The sequence below is a fragment of the Lepidochelys olivacea genome (assembly GCF_965140295.1).
Source record: "Lepidochelys olivacea isolate rLepOli2 genome assembly, chromosome: 8".
NCBI classification, from domain to species: Eukaryota; Metazoa; Chordata; order Testudines; family Cheloniidae; genus Lepidochelys; species Lepidochelys olivacea.
In genome coordinates this window covers 2,015,965-2,040,314 of record NC_140418.1, presented here as the reverse complement: position 1 = coordinate 2,040,314, position 24,350 = coordinate 2,015,965, and the positions used below count along the sequence as shown (strand labels likewise).

The following is a 24,350-nucleotide window of genomic DNA, read 5'->3' as shown; positions in this document are numbered from 1 at the left end:
AAACTGGCCAGCGGCTGGAGTCCACCAACCCCACAGACCTCATCTCTTCCTGCTGTCCCATCTCCTCCCATCATTCTAGCACCAGGCCTCTCACTGTCCTGTCACCTTCCACCCACCTTAGCACTGCTGATACGGGAGCTCTTTTCCCCAACAGCTTCTGCCCTATGGAGCAGCCTGCTTGTATCTGTCCAAGTCTCTTCAAATGTCAGTTCAAGGCCTCCCCTCCCCTTCCCCTGCCCCTCTTCATTTCTCAATTATTGGTCTTAGGACGGAGTGCTTGAAGTCATTCCCCATGTGCCTTCACATCACTTCTGCCCTTTATACCTTGCACTGTCTGCTGTCCAGCAGTATCTGCCATTGTGAGAACAGTTGGGGTAGAGTTTGCCAGGACGATGCAAAAAGGAAGCTGTATTTTTCATATTCCAATCAGCTCTTAGATGATGAATCCCCAGTGAGACGGGCTCTGATTCAGCACACATTGACCACAGCTAGAAACGTCAGATGGTTGCAATGCCCCTATCTAGCCTGGCTGCCCCAGAGGAGGAGATCCAAAGGCACCCTGGGCCAGCCTGCAACACTGCAGTGAAGCCAGCAGCTGTCCGCTTGCTAGTACTCTTCATGTTTCTGAATTCCATCCAAAATCAGGGCCTCTCAAACCCATGGCTGGACAAGAAAATAAGCTCCCGCAATGGCCAGAGGAGAGACTGCCGGGAGGAGTGGGGGAGCAGTCTGGATTGATTCTGACAGAAGAGTGCTACGGCAACAGTAAAAGAATCATCCTCATAAGATTAACACACACTGCATTTTATAGTGGCCAGTCAACCTGCAGATCTCAACGTGTTTTACAGTCACAAGCCAGGGAAGCCTCACAACAGCCCTGTGAGGTAGGGAAGTATTTTATTAATCTCCTTTTTGCAGATGTGGGAAACAGAGTCACGGAGGGGTAAAGTCACTTACCAAAGGCCATGCAACAACTCTGTGCAGAGCCCGGAGCCCCTGACTCCCAATCCCCTGCTGTAACCATTACACCATGCATCCTCCCTTTTGGTGTGGCATCATCACAGGTTACTTACAGTAACTGGGAGTCCCATGTGTCTATTTATTCTCACCTGGACTCTTCATGTGAACCACTAGAGTAACATCTAGGGGCAAAGTGAGGTCCAACTACCCATCCAGAGAGAGGTCTATCCACTAACCTAATCTGCTACTTCTATGGAGGGTGCAGATCAAGTGCTGATTAAACAAGTCCCTCAAAGGAGGCATGGTGGAGAAAAGTAACAGGTTTCTGCTGAATTCACTTTATTGAAGCAGCACAACGATATATCGTGATGTGAGGAGAGCGGAGAATGGGACTCCCTGGAGGGACCACAGAACCATAGGAGCTAGAGTTGGGAAAAGACTGACTGGGCCATGTAATGCCATCTCCCTACACCTGAGCCAGTGCAGGACTGTCCCCTAGAGAGTGCAGGAGAAGGACGAAGGCAGGCTTTGCTGCACTGAGGATTAGAGCAACTTTCTTGATGCTTAATATCAATTCTTCCATGACTTGTCCTGGAGAGAGAGGGAGACAGAGAGCTTAGTGTCATCGTCCTGGAGGGCAAAACCTCTCTAAAGAGCACTTGGAAAACCAAACAGTGCCCAACTCACTGCACTCCTCAGGGAATCTAGCCCCACAGGCTCAGCCCTACATTGCGAGGGGCCAGGAGGGGCCAGGGAGCAACACACGCTCTGCAAAGAAGGCAGCCTGCACCTCCCTTCCCCAGGACAGCTCGGCCTGAGAAGGCTTGCACTGCTTCTGCAGGTGCTGGGATGGTTCACCCGGGGGGTTACTCCTGGGCACTGTCACAGGCCCAGCCGCAAGCCGCCCTGGTTACCTGTACTGGGGAGGGATTCCCTCCGTCCCCATTTAAATCCCATCACCACCCCCAAAGAAACAACATGGCAGGGCCCCTCTCTTTGGGTGCAGAGGGGTGGGTAAGGCTCCCTGCAGAGCCTATCAGCCAAACTCCAGAGACCATTCAGGATTTGGGCTGCAAATCCTTGTTCTGGTGTTGTGCTCTGACCATAATGAAAAGCAAAGGTCTGGGCTTTCTGCAGAATCCCTGGGTGAAATTCAGTGGTTTGTGTTTTGCAGGAGCCTAGGTCATTTTCAAGGTCCCTTCTGGCTTAAAAATGTACGAGCCTATGAATCTGGACATATCTATCTAGGTGCTTTTATGGCCTCTTGTCACAGCAGCAGGAGATGAGCATCTTTGTCTGTACCTTTGTCACACTTCCGCTTTGATACTTGCTGGTGGTCTGAACTCCTTTAGTTCTTGGAAGAGAGAAAGAGAGCAAGAGGTGAGCCTCTCTGACCATCTGAGAGCCTGAGCATTGTTATGTTAGATAGGCATGTGGTCTTATTATTTATGCATTCATTTGTTGTGTGATAACAACGTGCACTCTGTGTTGTACATTCAAACAACATTGTGGGTCACAAAAACAGGGTCAAGAAACCTGGGAACCTGCCAGCTAGAGGAAGTACCCACAACCTCAGCCTGAAGCTAGCAACAATTGTTACTCACTCACGCCTGGAGCCCCGACTCTTTTTTTCACTTCTTTTGTCTTCTCTTTCTTCCTACACTGTCTGTTTGTCTTTGGTTGGGAAAATTGACTTGACAAAGCTAACGTCTTTGTAAGAGAGCTGGGAATGTCTGGGTGCAGCCCTGCAAACATTTCCACCATGTAAGAAAAGGGTTAAGAAAGAAAAACTGGGTTTGCAAGTTTTTTTCTGATGTGTTGTATAAAATAAAGAGAGAACATGGAGCACCATGAGTGTGGTTTTTAAGCAGTGAATGCCTTACGACAAGAGAGAGAATCCTGGAGCTTTCAGTACTAGGAGTGAGATGCACTGTAACAATGTGTTAATCCACGTGGGATTACAGCACCATTGACTCCAAAGACAAACTACTCACTGGTTTGGCGTCAGGCCCAAACCGAGAACCCAGAGATGCGCTCATCTGGGACAAGGCAGAGCACAAAACCCATTCTCCTTCAGTGTATCTGGCTGTGCAACAATCTTCAGAAGAGATCAGGTGAATCCAGGGTCTGGCCATTTAGAAATGTTGCAAAGCCTTGCTCTCTCAGAAAGCCTTTCCTCCATAAGTGACTCTCGCAATCTGAACCCCCTTTTATTTCCAAATCCCAGCCGACCCCCTGGCCCTCAAAACACCCTACTTCAAGCAGAGTTTTGACATTGAAAAGGGAGATGTTCCAGAGATTCCTTGAAGTCCACTAGGGTCTTCGCCATCGTTATTGATTTTACATGGAAAGCACCCAGATATTATGGTGATGAGTGGTAGTATAAAACCCTAAAACCGTCTGAACCACAGCCTAAATTTAATTCAGATCTAAACCCCATCTCCTTGCTCTGTCTCTAATTCTTTCCTGTCTCTTTCCCCATAGTTTTAGGGCCATAGCAGCAGGTAGACACCACAGTTGCCAATTTTCACGTGGTAAATAAGCACCCTGACTTTCACAATAAGCCAAAAATCAAGCTAATCCCTTTTCAAAACAAGCCAATCCCAAAGAACCCCAATACTCTGTGACTAGATCCCCGCAGCGTGCAGTCTGGGACTGTGATGGGTCTGCTGTGCACCCCTGGCTCTCTCACCCCCCTTGCCCCTGTTTGCCAGGAGCCGATAAAAAAAAAAGAAGCAATGAGCTACAAGCTAATTAAACTACCAGCTACAAGCCAAAAACTAGCCAACAAGCAACTCACAAGCCAATTAAGCCAAAAACAAACCCAATTTCTGTGTTTTTTCTGCAGGTTTGGCATGTCTGGTAGACACGTGCCTTATTGTTATGTTACCAATGTGAATTATTTGCACAGCAGTAGTGCCTACAGGCCCTAGTCAAGCACTAGGTCGGTATCGTGCCAGGCGCTGTACAAACGCAGAACAAAACGATGGCACTTGATCCAGAGAACCTGCACTGTTCTTGCATCTGGTGTCACTTTAATTAATAAGTAAAAGAGATGGACAAACCTGAACGCATGCTCCTATATTCTTTATACCAATCTCAGATCTCGTTTTCCTGGGGAAATAAAAGTCAGAGGAAGAGATTAGACAAGATGACTGCTCACTTTCCTCTAGAGAGTCACATCGCTCCAGAAGTCACCACCACATTCACTAATTTCAGAGCAGCAGCCGTGTTAGTCTGTATCCGCAAAAAGAAAAGGAGTACTTGTGGCACCTTAGAGACTAACCAATTTATTAGAGCATAAGCTTTCATGAGCTACAGCTCACTTCATCGGATGCATTGTATTTTCCACTGAATGCATCCGATGAAGTGAGCTGTAGCTCACAAAAGCTCATGCTCAAATAAATTGGTTAGTCTCTAAGGTGCCACAAGTCCTCCTGTTCTTTTTACTAATTTCAGACAACAACGGATAGAATTTTTTACAATTTCCTTGGGACAATGTCTGATCTCTCCCCAACCTGAGTAGGATTCATTCTCTCTCTCTGTGTGTCTCTGTATTTCCATTGGGCCCTTCACCGTGGCTTCTGACACCTCCTCTGATACTGGAAGGTACCATTAGCAACTTTCCCCTACCTTTTAATAGCAATTGTTGAATCCCTATTTTCGCTTCAAAAGAAGGAAGGGTTCCTTACCCTGCAAGCTATGATCAATTGCAGTAGCTGTCATGCACTGCTGAGACCCTGACCCAAATCATTCTTATTTGTTGGCTCTCAATTAGGAAATAAGAGAGGCCATAAGAGGGTTTTCCAAGAAGTTGAGGTTCTATAAAAGTGCTAGTCATGTGTCAGAGCACAGCGATTAGCACCAAGGTGAGCAAAGAGAACCAAGCGCTCACTCTGTCAACTTTTCCTGTGGTTGTAAGAGCTAATGGACTTTTCCCGCAGGTTCATTTTAACTCTCCTAGGTATCCGCAAAAAGAAAAGGAGTACTTGTGGCACCTTAGAGACTAACAAATTTATTTGAGCATAAGCTTTCGTGAGCTACAGCTCACTTCATCGGATGCATGCAGTGGAAAATACAGTGGGGAGATTTATATACACAGAGAACATGAAACAATGGGTGTGACCATACACACTGTAACCAGAGTGATCAGGAAAGGTGAGCTATTACCAGCAGGAGAGCGGGGGGTGATGGGGGGACTTTTGTAGAGATAATCAAGGTGGGCCATTTCCAGCAGTTGACAAGAACATCTGAGGAACAGTGGGGGTGTGGGGGAGGGGGGAATAAACAGGGGGAAATAGTTTTAGTTTGTGTAATGACCCATCCACTCCCAGTCTCTATTCAAGCCTAAGTTAATTGTATCCAGTTTGCAAATGAATTCCAATTCAGCAGTCTCTCATTGGAGTCTGTTTTTGAAGTTTTTTTGTTGAAGAATTGCAACTTGTAGGTTTGTAATCGAGTGACCAAAGAGATTGAAGTGTTCTCCAACTGGTTTTTGAATGTTATAATTCTTGACGTCTGATTTGTGTCCATTTATTCTTTTACGTAGAGACTGTCCAGTTTGACCAATGTTCATGGCAGAGGGGCATTGCTGGCACATGATGGCATATATCACATTGGTAGATGTGCTGGTGAACGAGCCTCTGATAGTGTGGCTGATGTGATTGGGCCCTATGATGGTGTCCCCAGAATAGATATGTGGACACAGTTGGCAATGGGCTTTGTTGCAAGGATAGGTTCCTGGGTTAGTGGTTCTGTTGTGTGATGTAGCTCCTAGGTGTGTTTGTAACAAGACAAGGTCATAGGAGGCTGATCTGATTTTCAATACATGGGAGACTCCTCTATTTGGGGACATTTGTTTGCTGAGACAGGTCAGTTAAAACAAAACAAGCCCACCACAATGCACTAAGGGCTCTGCTCTCTTCCCTTCAGCTGCTCCTGGTCAATCTAATCTCACTTCTGGTCTCTCCTGCCCTTAAGACTCTAAGCATACAAATGAGAGGAGATTTTAAGACTTCCCTCTTTTCCGTATACAGGTGTTACACCCCTTGGCATAACTGCTCCTGATTCTGCTGAGTCCATAGCTCTTTGCTCCTGAGAAAAGCTCATCAGAACGTTCCACTTTCAAGGAATTAAAAAGAAAGGGAAGCTAGTCGTGTGATTAAAACACAAGACTGGTCCCTGGATCCTCAAAGGTATTTAGGTGCCTAACTCCCATTAACATGTGGAGTCTATTCCCAGCTCAGCTGCAGTCCCCCTGTGTGACCGTGGCCAAGTTGCTGCTCTCTCTGTGCAAACAGAGGGATAATTGTGCTCCCATATTTCACAGGGGCATGTTGTGCAGTGTAATTCATTCACCTTTGGGGATCCTGGCACTGGCGGGGTGAGGGCAAAGGAGAGCCGGGGTATTTGTATCTTCAGTAAAGCTGGCACAGTTCCCTAGGAGAGGCGCGCTCAGACTAAGCAGCTGGGACAGTGCCTAGGTAGGGCCTGCAGCATGACCCCCCCAAGCATTCACAGAGTGCTATTCCCATTGGAAACTTCCCAGAATTTCTCATTTGGGGAACTGTTTCAATAGCTGCTCCGAGTCAGAGCAGAAACTAAAACATCAGCAGGTCCCATGGGATGAAAAATCCACTTTCCATAGGGTTCAAGGCCATAGAAGTGCCAAGGTCACCAGTGGGGAAAGCGCTCATGCCAACCTACTTCCACTCTGGGCAGCTGCCACTAGATGGCATCAATCCATCAATCCAAGAATAGTAAATATGGCAGGCGACCAGCTTGGCTTAATGGTGAAATCCTAGCGGATCTTAAACATAAAAAAGAAGCTTACAAGAAGTGGAAGGTTGGACATATGACCAGGGAAGAGTATAAAAATATTGCTCGGGCATGTAGGAATGAAATCAGGAGGGCCAATTCGCACCTGGAGCTGCAGCTAGCCAGAGATGTCAAGAGTAACAAGAAGGGTTTCTTCAGGTATGTTGGCAACAAGAAGAAAGCCAAGGAAAGTGTGGGCCCCTTACTGAATGAGGGAGGCAACCTAGTGACAGAGGATGTGGAAAAAGCTAATGTACTCAATGCTTTTTTTGCCTCTGTTTTCACTAACAAGGTCAGCTCCCAGACTGCTGCGCTGGGCATCACAAAATGGGGAAGAGATGGCCAGCCCTCTGTGGAGATAGAGGTGGTTAGGGACTATTTAGAAAAGCTGGACGTGCACAAGTCCATGGGGCCGGACGAGTTGCATCCGAGAGTGCTGAAGGAATTGGCGGCTGTGATTGCAGAGCCACTGGCCATTATCTTTGAAAACTCGTGGCGAACCGGGGAAGTCCCGGATGACTGGAAAAAGGCTAATGTAGTGCCAATCTTTAAAAAAGGGAAGAAGGAAGATCCTGGGAACTACAGGCCAGTCAGCCTCACCTCAGTCCCTGGAAAAATCATGGAGCAGGTCCTCAAAGAATCAATCCTGAAGCACTTGCATGAGAGGAAAGTGATCAGGAACAGCCAGCATGGATTCACCAAGGGAAGGTCATGCCTGACTAATCTAATCGCCTTTTATGATGAGATTACTGGTTCTGTGGATGAAGGGAAAGCAGTGGATGTATTGTTTCTTGACTTTAGCAAAGCTTTTGACACGGTCTCCCATAGTATTCTTGTCAGCAAGTTAAGGAAGTATGGGCTGGATGAATGCACTATAAGGTGGGTAGAAAGCTGGCTAGATTGTCGGGCTCAACGGGTAGTGATCAATGGCTCCATGTCTAGTTGGCAGCCGGTATCAAGTGGAGTGCCCCAAGGGTCGGTCCTGGGGCCGGTTTTATTCAATATCTTCATAAATGATCTGGAGGATGGTGTGGATTGCACTCTCAGCAAATTTGCGGATGATACTAAACTGGGAGGAGTGGTAGATACGCTGGAGGGGAGGGATAGGATACAGAAGGACCTAGACCAATTGGAAGATTGGGCCAAAAGGAATCTGATGAGGTTCAATAAGGATAAGTGCAGGGTCCTGCACTTAGGACGGAAGAACCCAATGCACAGCTACAGACTAGGGACCGAATGGCTAGGCAGCAGTTCTGCGGAAAAGGACCTAGGGGTGACAGTGGACGAGAAGCTGGATATGAGTCAGCAGTGTGCCCTTGTTGCCAAGAAGGCCAATGGCATTTTGGGATGTATAAGTAGGGGCATAGCGAGCAGATCGAGGGACGTGATCGTTCCCCTCTATTCGACATTGGTGAGGCCTCATCTGGAGTACTGTGTCCAGTTTTGGGCCCCACACTTCAAGAAGGATGTGGATAAATTGGAGAGAGTCCAGCGAAGGGCAACAAAAATGATTAGGGGACTGGAACACATGAGTTATGAGGAGAGGCTGAGGGAGCTGAGATTGTTTAGCCTGCAGAAGAGAAGAATGAGGGGGGATTTGATAGCTGCTTTCAACTACCTGAAAGGGGGTTCCAAAGAGGATGGCTCTAGACTGTTCTCAATGGTAGCAGATGACAGAACGAGGAGTAATGGTCTCAAGTTGCAGTGGGGGAGGTTTAGATTGGATATTAGGAAAAACTTTTTCACTAAGAGGGTGGTGAAACACTGGAATGCGTTACCTAGGGAGGTGGTAGAATCTCCTTCCTTAGAGGTTTTTAAGGTCAGGCTTGACAAAGCCCTGGCTGGGATGATTTAACTGGGAATTGGTCCTGCTTTGAGCAGGGGGTTGGACTAGATGACCTTCTGGGGTCCCTTCCAACCCTGATATTCTATGATTCTATGATTCTATGAATCCCACACCCTTACCTGGTGCATCACCTACAGAAATAGCGAAGGAAAACTGAGATCACTTGCACTGAATCGATCCACAAAACAAGTAAGGAAAATTAACTCTTCTCCTGCCACCATGCAGCTTGAGGGATTAGCTGACTCATTAGAGCTCCCTTTCTAGAGCAGCTTTGAAGAACATTTGATGAGTCACTTATTCAACAATTTTCACATGAATTACCCAAGGAATTGTTTTTTCATTATTTACCCAGCTGGCTTCCTCTCAACTCAAATGACTCTACTAAAGTTATAAGGGAGGTACGGGTCATCCAGCTGTCTAGGAGTCAGGGAGGCAGGATTCTATTCCTGGCTCTGCCACTGATCTCCTGTGTGACCTTGGGAAAGTCATGTAGCCACTCTGTTCCTCATTTTCCCAATCTGTGAAACGGGGAGAATATCACTTTGAGATCCACCTATGAGAAGAGAACTATATAAGAACTATCTATCTATGTTATTATAAAAAGGCAGGGAGAGCAGCCTTGCCCTGAGGAGTAACTGTTTCAAAGAAAGTATTAGTGTACTTACAGGATTTGATCGCACAGCATACACTCGCTGCTGTGTGTCACACCATCTGTTCCACACACCATCTGGGACGTCTGGGTGCACAGTACTCTCCCTTTGGTTTGGGGGTACTGACTGCAGTTGGCCTGTTGATAGGACACAACAGAATCCTGGGGTGAGCGGTCACCCTGGGAGAACATCCCTGCCCTGCTGTCTTTGTGGGTTTGAGAATGGAAGGAGAGACAGCAGGTGTCAGGCTTGGGAGATGTCCGTGTAACTATTCAGCTTGCAGAAGAGAGTGTCTGGTTTTCTCTCCTGGGGGGCAAGACTGGACTTGTTTACACTTACTGGGGGATCAATGTGCAGTGATCGGTGCATCGGCGGTAGACCTGCTAAATCGACCACAGATCGCTCTCCCGTCGACTCCTGTACCCCACCGGATCGAGATGAATAAGGGGAGTCAACGGGAGAGCAACACCGCACAGGGCAGACCGCGTGGTAAGTAGATCTAAGCTACGTTGACTTGAGTTACACTATTCACGTAACTCAAATTGCGTAGCTTAGATCGAATTTCCCCTGTAGTGTAGACAAGGCCTTAGACAGTATAGAAAGGTGGGGTCTGCAGTCAACTTCTAAACGTGACTCACAACTGGGCCCTTTGTGGATAAGATGAGTGAAGGGAATCCAGCTAGTCAAAGCCACTCTGGGCCTGTTGGATGAAGAGTCAGCAGCCACGGGACAAGATCTGAGCTACCCAGGATGGGGCAGAGATGGAGATTGTGTGTGCGGTCTCAGCTCTGCAGGGATGGCTAGGCAGGAGAGCTGTGACTACTCCTTACCGTGCCCATGCTGCTTGTTTTATGTTACCTCTCCTTTCAGGGGCAGGGACTACCCTTCATCATCATGGCTGTACAGCACCTTGCACAGCGGGGCCCTGATCCCTGCTCGGGGCCGTGAAGCACCACACAACCCGAATACCACTATCTGCTGTCAGTGACAACGAGAAGCATTGAGCAGTCCCTGGCGTTGTGTGTGAAATCCAGCCTCACCTTTGCTGGAGCAGCATTGGCGCATTCCCCCTCAGACCTTACTGTAATGCTGTTTCCAGTTCTCCTGCAGAAGGGACAAAGGGTATGGATGCAGTTACAGTGCCACCGCCCTCTCCCAGCGAGGGACAAGTCCCCTGGACGTTCACCGCACTGGGCTGGTGTTTCCAAGTCTACGAGGACTTTTAAAATCACATTTTTCTGGGGCAGGAGGGGCCATGGACGCTTTTGCATCTTAACTGACTGTCATCCTTTTAATCTTACCTCTTCCGCTTTGTGTTTGTTTCCTGGCAAGGCACCAAGGACCACGCAACGCTAGCCATGAGAGAAATAGGACTACTCCATTACTCTTGTAAAAGGAGAATGGCAAGGTATTGGAAGCCGTGGCTCATACTCACATCATCTCCAAACACAAGAAGCATCTGTTGCTGTATGTTTTTCCGTCAGTGCCACAAATGGGTTCCCAGGAATTTCTGCAGAGAATTGCGTCACCCTTTATTCCATGCAGAATTCGCCTGCAGTCCGTCTAAAAAGAGGAGGAAATAATATCTGATGTTTCTTTGCATCCTTATCCAGTTAGACCTTTTTTTTGCAATTTAACAGAACTTGAGACCTATCTCCTAGAAGGCTTAAAATCACAGCATCTTCATTTACTAGGGTACAAAGTTGCATACAACACACACACACTCCACAGCTCCTCTGATCTTTATTGAGACCACGTTTCAGTGTGTTAGGTCTCTCTCAGGGTCCGATTCACATAAGAAGATAACCTACTTCTGCTACCTGCTAACAGAGTTATTCCTTTATTAGAGTAGCAAAAGCCTGTACAATTAGCCCTGAATGTATCAAGTTTAATCTCTGCTGACATCCCTTGTCGGAGGATCGTTGCATATACATTTACTGTAGAAGAAACTGCTGGATGTTTTCAATACTGACCTCTTATAATGATTGGTGGCTGGGATCAGGACTTTGATGTCTGTCTCCTCTGGCAGACAACACCCACCAGATGGCAAAAAAGAAAAACTGATGGGAGCTTGTCAAATAACGCTAAAAACGATCGAAAAATAGGTATCGGGAGTTCACACTGTCGTTATTCATGGGGCCATATTGGCCATTGTGTGTGAGTATTCAAACCAGTGCTGGGTCGTTTGTAAAAACATCCAGGAATCCTAAAAGTTTCAGGGATTGCAGCCTGAATATTGACTGGTCAGGAATTCAGACCAGGAGACAGAGTCATTCTTATTTTGTTATTCTCCTATTTAAAAAATTTCAGACATCCATTCAGAGAGAAGGAACAAGAACAAGAGTTACATCCGGAAAAGAGGGGATTTTTAGCCTCTAAGCTTTTATCACCGTGTGTACCTCCAGATATTTTAAACCCTCTTCAACTTGCCGGTATCAATACGGTTGCTGGGAAAGGAATTGTCATTTTCTGATCTTATGGCTGACTATTCTGGGGAACATAAAGAACAAGGGATGTTGCTCTGAAGAACGTTATTACAAGACTTCCCAGTTTAGCATCATCTGCTAATTCCATTAATGTGCTGTTGGCTCCCACTTCCATGCAGTGAATGAAGTTAAACCAGACAACCGTGACCTTTGCAGGTCCCTGCTAGACTCCTTCCTGTACTCAACACATTGTGACTATCATCTGCCTTATGTGACAGTGTTCATATCCAAGGCAATCTGATACCCTATCAAAGAAGATTCCTTGGAGTTGCATAACTCCCTCCAGTGGCTGGACCTCATAAGAGCATATTAGCCTACTACCGCTGCCCCCTAATGGAATTTGCTCCTTTTGCTCATGAGGCAGGGCCCATGCTTTTGGATCCGGAGTTCCTGGGTTCTAACCCTGCTGATGACCCATGAAAAACTAGGTGGTTGCTTTTGCTCTCCAGACCAATTCCAGTTATTCAATAAAGTCCTGTTTTATCACAAACCACTCCAAGTCCTTCCCACTTCCATTCTGAAATTCTGTCAGAAAATATAACCAAGCTGCTGCTGACATGGTTTGTTCATTATAACCCAGAGTTCGTCTTAGAACATAGGAGCATAGGAACTACCGCATTTGAACAGACTCCGGGTCCACATACTCCAGGATTCTGTCTCAGATTCCTCTGAAGCAGCTGGGGCTAGCCACTGTCAAAGAGCAGGCAGATAGGGGCAGTCTGTCCCCCACATTAGTCCTCATTCTAGTCCCTCATAGCTAGAGATTAGTTTAACCATGAAGTTTTACATCCCTTCCAAAAATTTTGTTCGCATTAGTGATAGGGGGACCAGATAGCAACTGTGAAAAAATGGGACAGGGGGTGGGGGGTAATAGGTGCCTATCTAAGAAAAAGTCCAAAAAAAGGGACTGTCCCTTTAAAAATGGGACATCTGGTCACCCTAATTAGTGATAATGCTGGATATTCTTGTAATCCATATAAAGGTCCAATCCCTTTGAATCTTGATAGACTCTTGGCCTCAATGAATTTCTGTGGCGATGAGTTCCGCTGTCTAATTATGCATTGTGTGAAAAAAAGTGTTTCCTTTTTGAATTTGCCACCTTTTCATTTCAATGAACGTGTCTTTGTTCTTGTGTGGAGGACAGGGAAAACAGAAGCTCTAATCTACCTTCTCTAAACCATTCATTAGTTTAGAGACTTTTCTCATGTCCCCTGTTCTCCATCTCCTTTCTAAGGTAACAATCCCAATCTTTTCAATCTTTCTTCATGAGTCTTTCGCCAGGCCCCTCATCAGCCTCACAGGCCTGCTCTGAACCAGGACTGATGGCTCGTGGAGCCAGTGCTAGCTAGGCACTTAGAGATTGCTCCTTGGTTCCTGGATTTTGCTAGAGAGTGAAGTTAGATTTACCGGAATGATAATGCCGTTGCCAACACCTTGGTTCTCTCTTTGGTTGATGCCAGACTGTGTTCCACAGGTTCCACCGTACTGAGCTGTGCCTTGCTGCGTGCTGGAAGGAAGGAAGAGGTAAAGCATGAGCTTCTTGTAGTGTAGCCCTGGCACATAAAGCCTCTAACAAGGGTGAACGCACACACGTCAGCTTCCTGCCTGTCCTCATTACATGAGATTTCTCAAATACTCTTTCAGGATCCAATTTCCAGGCCACCTACCTGCTTGGCACTAAAGCAAAGCTTTCTGTGGAGCTGTTCCCATCCATTCCCATTGTCTTCTTCCCTCTGTCTGGCCTGTTTAAGTGGGAGAGGATGGGGCTCTTTGGTCCCTCATTGGAAAAGAAAGCCTAATATGGATTATCTCCATGAAGGTTACGTTGAAACATGAGAATGGCTGCCATCAGACAGAGGCAACTCATGGGCGGGGGGGACATGCTGGGTCACATGCTCCCTTCCCCCAGATTTTCTGCTTGGCTTGAACTGAGCATGTTCAATAACACTGGAAGCCGGCTGCCCTCACTCTGCCCCTCCCTGCCCCCACTATCAGCAGGCACGGGTCACCTCTTCCATCAGGTGAATCTTTGATCCAAAGACAACCACAGACCGAGTGGAAGTCAGTGGGTGTGCGCAGTATTCTTTCAGGCTCAATGGAAGGAGCAATTAAACTCATTTACAGAGTAGAGATAGGTACAAACAATGAAGGGACTGCCCAAGGCACATGGCAGGTTGTTGGAAAGGTTTCCCTGATTACAAATATGGTGGCTAGCAGATTGGTTGCAGGCTTTATGTGCTGAAGGCAGAAAGCCAGGAGGAGGAAGAGGAGGGAATTGTGAACATGTCCCTGAAAAGAGAAGGCAGAAAGACAAAGCTTCTTGGGCACAAAGCCCCTTGAATTGGCAGATAGGGGATTTTGGAGCAAGAAAACAGCCTGCTATTGTATTCTCCTGTGGTCAGGGCAACAGGACAGTGGGGACAAGAAACAAAATTGCACCACGAGTAAACCTGACTCTTATCATCAATGCCTCCTCCTGATGGAAACAGCCCTGCAAGGCCTCGCGTATTGGCTAAATGCTAAGGCCAAAGGGGCGACGATCCTCTATTCCAGGGGTAGGCAACCTGCAGCATGTGTGCCAAAGGCGGCAGGCAAGCTGGTTTTCAGTGGCCACCGGTCCGGGGGGCTCTGAATTTTAACTTAATTTCAGATGAAGCTTCTTAAACATTTTAAAAACCTTATTTACTTTCCATACAACAATTGTTTAGTTCTATACTATAGACTTATAGAAAGAGACCTTCTAAAAACGTTAAAATATATGACTGGCACGCGAAACCTTACATTAGCGTGAATACATGGAGACTCGGCACACCCCTTCTGAGAGGTTGCCGACCCCTGCGCTATTCTCTGATGTCACTCACAGCTTAGCACGGCAATGAGCACACCTGTCTGAACGCCGGGCTCCCATCCTGCATTCCAGCCCAGGTAGGAAGGCAGGGACCCTGTATTCTACATGCTGCTGTCTGATGGGGCCATGGCAGAACAGCATGAGCCTGGCTCTCGGAAGAGAGACCACTGCAGGGGTTAGCTAGCATTAATGGAATTGAAGCCCAGTTCTGTCTGCCTTTCCCAATGAACAGTGGCAACACAGCTCCTTCACGTAGGGTGGGCATGGTGGGGGAGAGACAGTGCATTTAAAAGTTGCTACAATATTTGACAGAGGAGGACAGAGAGGTCAGATCTGGGGGGTCAGAAGCTGGAAGTATTTCTCTCCACTAAGGTGTAACGTAGCCTGATTTCAGGCTGTCAACGCAGATGGGGACTAGACTGGGACAGCAGCTCGAGCCATTGCTTTGGTCACTCAGAAGTAGCTGTGTGTTTCCATACTCACCCTCCATACCCGCAGTTTGGTCTGCTATCGCCCTGAGCAGCCTGGCTATTGGTAGAGCAGGGAGAGGTCCCACCAGACTGGCTGCAGCTGTTCTGTGAAAGGGACAGAAGCACATTTGATGCGGGGTTTCTTCTGGGCTCTTCTATAATCTTTGAGATCTTTCTGCCTCTCCAACCACCCGCACATCAGCATTGAAACTCCTGGCTGTGACTAGGAGCAGCATATCTGATATTCTGTTCTGGTCAGGCTCCAATACTCACCAGAACCTGGGGTGACCAGAGGTAAGCCCTAGGGCCTGATTCACCCTTGCCTTGCTTGCTCCTTGTGTCATTGTTCCCACCAGTGCAGAATGTGTGTGGGGAGTGTGTGCGTGAGAAACACTCTCCAATCCGAATGCACCCACTTTGCACTGGTGTCGGTGTGCAGGTTAATGGTGAAATGGGCCTTCCATTCAGTGCTTCCCAGTGTGACCTGCTTCATCATCATTATCCGGGAGTGGTACCCAGAGCAGCTTGCACAGGGGGTTGGTTTAGAGCAGCGGTGAAGTTCCCTCTTTCTGTAAACTCCTTAAGCAGGGAACTCTGTTCACAGCCAGCCTCTCTGGGAACAACGATAACAATGCACAAAGCAAATATCACCCAGCCATAGCGCAGTCACGGTGCTGTAATAAGCAATACAACAAAAGCCAAATGTAACTAGACCAAACACACTGTTTGAAAGCCCAGAACAGGAAAAGGGATTGGGGCAGAGCAAACAGTGACTGCTCATGGCTCTCGGGAGCAGAGCAAATGGGCCTGCATTGTGGCAACAGGGAAAGTCCATAGGAAAGGATGGCTCCTAGCAGGAGAGTGTGGAATGAATAAAGACCAGGAGTGACAAAGCTGCTGCGAACTTGCTGAAGGTGAGAGCTTTATGGGAATGGGCTCAAAGATAAACACGCCGGCAGGGCAAGCGGAAAGAGGAGGATGCCAGATACATATCACGCAGAGGTAAGATCACTATAGAAAAGTCTTCCCATGGAAAAGGGTTGGCTACAATCAATGCAGGGGTACAAAAATCCATGGAAAAGCTCCAAAACCAGTTGTAGGCCCCAAACATCAGAGCGCCAGGAAAATTCCTGTCCCCAGGGAACACAGGACCCTTAAAACAGTGGGACTATCATGGTCCTGTTCTGTAGTGAGGGAGCAGGCCATGGGGTGGGGGGGGAGGTAGATTCTACATGCTCTGGAGCAGTCCTGGGTGTCACCATGGAGGCAGGCCCACTGGATTTACCTCTCCCCAGAGCTACCGGCTACAATTCCTCCAGGAGGAAGAATGGAGGCCAGCACCGAGTCTTGTGCAACCTTCAGGCTGCACAAAACTTCTGTCATAATAGCGCAGCGGATGGCTCACCAGCCTGGCCTGAGAAGCCGTTTGTTTCTGTTTGCTGCATTCTAAAAACCAGTAACTGGCATATAAGGGCGGTGGGGAGGAAAACTGGCTGAATCCACAGACAACCCTAAATTATTACAAGGATATCCAAAGAAAGAAATCCAAGCTGAAGGGCCATTTTCATGACCCAGAGTGTGTCAGCACAAGACTGCCTTAAACGAGGAGTTTCTCTCATCCTGAACACAGCAAAGCCTTGTTTGTTTCTAAGCTGGGTCCTCCTCTGCTCAAACCACAGAAACCACTTTCCTCAGTGTAGACAGGGCATGGTGCTACACTCTTGGGCAGTCAGCAGGAGTTGTGCCATTGACTTCAATGGAGGCGGAATAAGGCTCAGAGTGAGTAACCGCCTTCTTTCATTGGATTAAAACTCCTTTCTCCTTCCTCTTCCCCTCCATCTCTGTGCAGCCTTTAACGGTGCAGGTCACTCCATCATCAGGAACCACCTGGGTACGCAGGCCTGTCTGATCCCCTCCCTCCCGGCTTTGCTCCGACGGTGCCTATCATGCCATTCACAAGATAGAAACTACAACTGGCATCGGGAAGCTACATGAATGTTGCTCTCCCAAATATTGTGAAGGGCTTTATGTCTTATGTCCTCGTGCTGAACTTCCAGCCTGGTGACAACTACAGTCCATGGCTACGACCTGGACTTTGGTCTCCTACCAAAGCAGCAAGAAAATAAATAATAAAATTAAATACCAGGCCACTAGGTATTGGAAAGAGAATCTGGGTTTCCTTCCACACAGTAGTGAAGTACATAAGGACTGTGCCACTGTCCAGAGATCATCAATATGTGTCGTTTATCTTAGTGTAAAGGTAAAACGCCCCTGGGCAGGTAGCAGTCTGCACAAAGCTGAGCCTTACCTGATACGTGCTCTTCCCATCAAGGCTGTTCAGAGTTGGTTGCTGCGTATTTCTACCAAACTGGATGCCTTTTTGAGCATCTTCTTTGCTGGAAGAAAGGGATAAGGAGAGAAAGTGAGCCCAGGACCAGCTGACTCCCACTTGCAGATGAATGATGTTTGTTCCAAAGCTCGACTTAAGCTTGAACAAAAATTCACTAGAAAAACAGGTCAGAAAACAGCAGAACAGAGTGAAATACCCAACCAAACAAGTCGATTGACAAACAGGAGCGGGGTGGAGGGAGGGAGATAAAATTTGAATGGAAACTAGATATCCTGTATGTTGTGTACTGCCCACTTTGGGGGGTATTTCTAACCTTCATACATGACACAGGCTGCATGAACAACGTGAGTGGATGATTGAATTTAATGACCCTACAAAAAACCACGGATTTCAACTATGACATTACAGGGCTATGGTTCATACCAAGTCAAAGGAGCTTTGAGACCGCTTGACCACACCAGAGCATACTGAGAATTTCCCAAATCTGCAACTTCCCTCACTCAGGAGGTTTGCCCACCCTCAGTGAGCACAGCGGGTGTGTGCTGGGGGGGGACACCTCTGTAGAGCTACAGATAGAAACATTGCTTCGGGGCATAACAGAATTCAGATGGAGCCCCTAATACAATTTTGAACCCCCTCTCCATATTCCCTGTACACCCACCAAAATGTCCATGCTACCACACACCACCACCTCCTAGTTAAACCCACAAGTTCTTGATGACTCTGTCCTACTCTCTGAATTTCTCTTCCCCATTCCCGCTTCATGCTACATGCCGACCGAGATGGTGCCTTCATATCAGTGCTGCAATTGCAGACGCACTGAGGAAGCTGAGTGGGGACATCTGGACAGTACAAGAGATGAGTGGAAGACTTCGCAGGAGCTGCCAATAGCGGAGAGAACTTCCCCTCTAGCAGGGGTGGTGACTTTCGATCTTTACCCACATCTCCTGGCCTTTCCTTCAGCTCTGCTATCCCATGCTGCTTCTCACCTGGCCCCGGGGCCTTCACAACAAACAGAAGGAGGAAGAGGGGCAAGTGCTGGAGACTTACACAGTAGCACCTCATGTGGGACCACTTGGATTCAGGGATCTCAAAAGCCCAACTTGGGTGGGACTCGATACCTGTGAATTGCTCTGACTTGGAACACATGGTTCCACCTTTTGCTGGAGTTACTTGGAGGAAAGTTTCTGTACTCACAACTTCTCTGCACACATGAGGCACTTGTTGCTGTGCTGCCGGCCAGAAGCGTCACGCACGGGGTCATTCTCTTTTGTGCAGGTGAGTTCTCCATTAGCGTTGACTTGTGATAGAAATTCACTGCAGTCATCCTGCAGAAGGGAGTAGCACATTTTATGCAAGGTGTCTCCTGTGTTCTACTGGCTGAGTTTTTGGAAACGTTGGCTTTCTCGTCAGGAAAGTATTGCAGCACAGCAAATGCAAGTATTCTAGCACTTTTCCCAACACTCTTAACATACAGAGGGAGCAGTGATAATAATTTAACCTACAAACAGCTCCAAAGCAGCCCTGGTTCTGCACAAATAATTAAAATGGATTAAGAGGCAGTTAAATCTAAAAGCACAATGCAACACACCAAACCAAACATGTAAAAGCCCAACAGCAGAAGTGGAAGGTAGCTTGGAGGAGGGTAGGTAAATCTGGTCACTGGTCCGAAACACTATTTTGTTGACATACCCAATAAATCCTAGTAGATTAGTGAGGCACGATTTTTCCTCTACAGAAGCCACGCTGGTTGGTCCCTGTCATATCACACTGATGTGTTGTATAATTCTATTTTTAATTATCATTTCAGCCATTGTAGTTGGTACTGAACTAAGGTTCACTGGTCTGTAATTCCCAGGATCTCCTCTACTGCCTTTTAAAACGATGTATAACATTTGCTACCCTCCAACCATCTGATATATTTTTAACAGTTCAGTCACTTCATTCTTAGGTGCCTTCACAACTCTTGGATGCCTTCCCGTTGCTCCTGGTGACTTGCTGCTCTTTATCATTTTGCTCTCACTCCAGGCATCTTCTGCAGAACAGTCTGCTCGAACACTTTCAGTCTAGGTTTTGCTCTCCTCTGGGTCTCCATATATAATTCTCAACACTCCAGAAGGGTTCCATTACAGAGTGTTCACCGCCTTCTAGGTACATATCTAGCCCCCTTTATCATAACCTCTGAGTGCCTCATGATTGTTAATGTATTTATCCCCCCAACACGGCTGTGAAGTAGGGAAGTGCCATTATCCCCATTTCACAGACGGGGAACTCAGGCACAGAGAGACTAAGTGACTTGCCCAAGATCACAAAGGAAGTCTGTGGCAGAGCAGGGATTTGACCCTGGGAATGCTGAGCCTCAGGCTAGCACCACTGAACCATCCTTCCTCTCTCTGGATCACACTTGACCAAGCTAGGGGGAGTTCAGATTAGATTTTTCATGGAACAGCTTTCCCCATCTCCCTTGTGGATTTTTAAAGTAGCCTGGACTCTCTAGGGTTAAAGGTTTCCACCATTTATTCAGAGAAAGAGTGAATGGGGAAGGTACCCATCTGATCTGACACCCTCTGACCCAAGCCATTCCACTTACGGACATAAAAAAAGCAAAGGGGGAAAGGGAAAAGTCCCTCGACTGAAAGAGACACAGCCACATGAGAAAAGGGCTGGCCGTGAAAGTCATGGAGATAAACGAGACACAATAAGGGCTCATTTGCTCCCGCACCCTGCCCTGGTCAGAGCTTCAACGCAGCGTTATTGCTATTCATTGTTTCTCAAGTGCCAACAGTGTGCCTGGAGCTTTACGAATGAGGCACGATCCCTGCACTAAGAGCTGATCAGAGGCAGGCTGTACCTTGCAGGCTGGCACGTATCGGAGAGGGACCATGAGCAGAGTTAGGTATCACTTTGAATTCTGGTTTGTCAAATGCTGCACATTACCTGGTATTCTGCCTGCATGGTAACAACAACAGACTTTGGCCTGATCCTGTGGGCAAATGGGCTGTTATGGCCCTTTACTCACAGATTAACTGAGCTTGGATTTCCCATTATAGTGGGTAAGGTAACCAACACAAGGCTACTGGGCCAGAGACATTAATCTAACCGCTTCTTTGGGTGCACAAAGAAATCCTTCATGCCTTGGTAGCAATCAGGATAACCTTTAGCCTCACCTTTCCTGTCGGGCCTCTGATCACATTTTCTCTTCCACCTGTGAGTCCATTATTTACTTGACTTGCCCTGAAAGAAGGGGAGGCAGAGAGAGACAGGGAGTTGCACAAACCTCAGCTGGAAAACCAAAATATCTAACGACTATGGACCTCATCCCGCAAACCTGTCCGAACCCATGCAATGCCAGGCGAGGGGACGGAACTCAGGCTCTAAGTTAGCTACACATGCACAAATTGCTTGGCCTCTCTCCATCTGCTGCCACTCACCATGCCTTCTCTTTTCCCCCCAGACATTTCTGCCACGCATGTCCATATCAAATTTCCCTTAAATGGCACATATGTAAAGCCAGAAGCTAAGAACATGCACTGATTTTTTTCTGGACATGTCCACTGTTATTTCCTGCCTTGTTGGCTTCAAAGGGTAACAGGACTGGGGGGAGGGAGAGCTCAGGGGTTTGAGCTATTGGCCTGCTAAACCCAGGGTTGTGAGTTCAATCCTTAAGGGGGCCATTTAGGGATCTGGGGCAAAAATTGGGGATTGGTCCTGCTTTGAGTAGGGGGTTGGACTGGATGACCTCCTGAGGTCCCTTCCAACCCTGAGATTCTATGATTCCTCGGGGGTAAATGAAGGTTTTGGGGAGTCAGAAACTAACCTCTCTGAACTGAGGGTCAGAGGTTGCAGTATATCCCTCAGCCAAGGGTTTATGCCATACAGATGGAATTAAGTCCCACAAGAGTAGGACTGAATCTGGAGGAGGAGAGGAGAGGAGACATGGAAAACAACCAGTCTAGCAGCATGAGCTGTTGCTTTAGCTACTCTGATGCAATTGTTTATTTCTCATACTCACATCAGATTTCTACACATGACGCATTTGTTGGTGTGTGTTTTGCCATCAGGGCCGCGGACAGGGTTGTTATCTCTATTGCAATAAAAAAGCCCACTGCGTAAGAGCGGCCAAAATTCCATGCACTCATCCTGTAAAAGCTAAAAGAGAGCATTCCATGGAGGGCTTCCTCCCTTACTGTGGTGGGTGGGAGTTTAAGAACTGTTATCAGAGCTTGATATTTTTCTGCACGGAGTGGTTAGAATTTCAGGACCTTTGCCCTTTAGAGGCAGTAACCCACTCCTGTTGTGTCTTAGCATCCCGTCCTCATTGCCCATTATCCTGTCTTTAGCTCTTTCCACAACTTATTTAATATGGAGAACCACACAGTGGAGTCCAAAGAACAGGGTTTACTAACTATAAGCAACATGCATAGCCTAACTACATACATACACTGCTGCTCCAGTGGGGCTATGCTGGCTTCCGAAACATAGCGAGGGCCACTAGAAGGCTGGCTCACCAACTATTTAAAGGCATACTACCAATTCCTCGATGCTACAACTTTGGAGAGAAGAATGTGTGGTTATAACCAAATGACTCTCCCTCCTGCGTTGCAGTGGAATGAGCTAAAAGCAGCTAGTGGAGAGGAGAGAACGCAACCCTAAAAGGGGCAGCTCAGTGCAGATGTGGTGATTCTAACTGAGCAGAGCAACCAGATTGTGATTCAGTTACAAGAGATGAACTTCAGCAAAGCATTAAATTCTCAGCAAGCTGAATATTACGCTGCCTACTAGAACATCAGCGAATGCGTTCGCCAGTGGACAGCTGGAAATATAGACTGGGCAGAATTAATGTTCCAACTCGTTATTGGTTTGGATTGCTCCTTGTGGAAGTGGGCTTTTACTGGGGATAAGCAAATGGGTCTGCATAAAATAAAAACTGAGCTGACTCAGCTCAAATATTGAATCAAATCATTTTTTTTTGGAGATTCAAAAAAGTGGGTTTAAATTGCATGGCTTTTAATTGTCACCAGCGTGGGATGCCAGCTGGATCAGAAACAAAAGTTGTAAAATACCATGAGAAAAGCATCTCTCACACTATCTCTCACCTGCATCTCATGAGCTCTCTGGGCCAAATATATCCAGATAAGCATCCCAAAGCCTGGCTGTGAGCTATACCTGTTATCAATTATGGAAGTTACGTCTCTGAGAGATTTGCAGTCTGAGTTCTACACCATTGGGGGTGGGGCGGGGGGAATATTCTGATCTTCTTTTAAAGCCTGCCAGCCCTTTTGTGTTATTTTTAGGTGCTAATTAGGTTAACAAGCTAATTTAGGAAACGTATCTAGCAGAAAGAGGTGCACTAACCTTATTTATATCTTTGCTGGCAATACCTGCGACAAAAACACAAACACAGACACCATATTATGAAGCCTGAGGAAAATTTAAGATAAAAGTATTCCCTTCATAAACTCAAATAATGGAAAAGATTGGATGAATGCTAATCTAATGCACTAATGGGCCCAACAAATGTAACTTTTTAGCTAGTAATATATCAGATTTTTCATGGCATGTAGAATTTGCCATTCCAGACCCATACTTCTGTACATTCCTTGTTTTCTCTCTCTCCTTTGCTGTGTTATTTTTCATGTTCTTGAAACCAAAGACTTGAAGACATGTCAGTTACTGCTTATCTGCGCTAGACTCTAAATGCTTCGCTCCACCGCTTTGCCAGGGACGCCAACCTCTATCAGATGTGGCTGTTTCTCCCACACCTCCACTTACACCTGGAACCCCTGAGCTAACCCATAAAGCCACACTACTTTTCCCTCTAAATTCATCCTCAAGGCCCACTTTGACTGCAAGCCTGAAAAAAATTAGTCAACTAATAATGGCTCAGCAGAGGGGCAATTAGAGAGAGCTGATATAAGTATCCCTCTGCCAAATCAGTACTAGCTGTAGATAGTTTTCTCTCTCCCTGGTGTCACAGTGAACCCACAAGGAACTCTCCCATACATCCTTCTCACAATGAAGGGGTACATGGTAGAAAAGTTTGCCCCAAAGCATCAGCCTTTTATTTAACATTCCAGCAGGTTCCTGGGAAAATACATTCAATGCTAACAGAGCTGGTGAAAAATTCCCATTTTCAGGAATTCACAAAACCAGTTTACATTTTTGGTTCTGGCCTTGACTTCCGTGTGCAAAAATTCAATTACCTTTTTTTTTTTCTTTTTTGTAATCTGGACAACAAATTGTCCAGTCTCCACAAAGAAAGCATTTAGACAGCAAAATTACATTTTTACCCATCACAATGAGTGAAAGTGGATGCTCTCACACCGCTGGTGGAATTCCATCCTTTTCACTTACCGGAGAAAAGGCCAGTTACCCATGGCAACATCATGCATAGTGCCAATTTCATAAATACTCATCAAAAAGCCAGTTTTGTTACAAATGCTAAGAACACAAAAATGATGGAGCTTTTCCCCTTAGAACAAGCCACTTCTCCAGCTGGATGACATTTAAATCTCTTTAAGGACCCAACCCATCTTTCGTCAAAGCTTCCTACGATTTGAAGTGTCACTTATAAGATCCTGGGCAGATTAGAGAAAAAGTTACTCACCTGAGAAGCAGCAGAAAAATGCCAGAGCAAGGAACACAAAGGTATCTGCTGTCTTCATGGTAAGGGCAGTGGCTGTTGGCCTGTGTCTAGTTTATTACTGAATTGCTTGGTAAAACCCCAGTGAGAGAGCTTGGATCATATATATATATATATAGGTGGCCAGATACTCCACCTTGATTGTGACATAACTTTCCCAAGAATCATCATTAGCTGTGAAACCAGTTTGCTGAGGGGAGTTTCAAATTCTAATGATTCCATCATCATCATTAATTTCCATAGGGACAGAATAAGTTTGAGTCATGCCCTGGATCTTGTC

The 24,350-nt window shown here is 46.7% G+C and overlaps 1 protein-coding gene across 2 annotated transcripts; it reads right to left on the bottom strand.

The window, feature by feature from the left end:
- Positions 1-783: 783 nt before the first annotated feature.
- Positions 784-24,138, bottom strand: LOC311525479 (serine protease inhibitor Kazal-type 5-like). Of its 2 annotated transcripts, XM_084637650.1 has the most exons (14): positions 24,035-24,138; positions 22,783-22,808; positions 21,440-21,576; positions 20,595-20,661; positions 18,625-18,755; positions 17,386-17,473; positions 15,091-15,182; positions 13,167-13,266; positions 10,709-10,836; positions 10,314-10,377; positions 9,289-9,410; positions 4,026-4,074; positions 2,263-2,314; positions 784-1,551 (listed from the first exon to the last, which is right to left on the bottom strand). In XM_084637650.1, exons 1-13 carry the CDS (start codon positions 24,090-24,092, stop codon positions 2,309-2,311), a joined length of 1,068 nt encoding a protein of 355 aa, XP_084493776.1. In that variant the 5' UTR covers positions 24,093-24,138; the 3' UTR covers positions 784-1,551; positions 2,263-2,308. The 2 variants fall into 2 exon arrangements, with proteins under 2 accessions (XP_084493776.1, XP_084493777.1); XM_084637651.1 differs by lacking the exon at positions 24,035-24,138 and having other exon boundaries at positions 21,440-21,511; positions 22,783-22,800.
- Between the last annotated feature and the right edge of the window lie 212 nt (positions 24,139-24,350).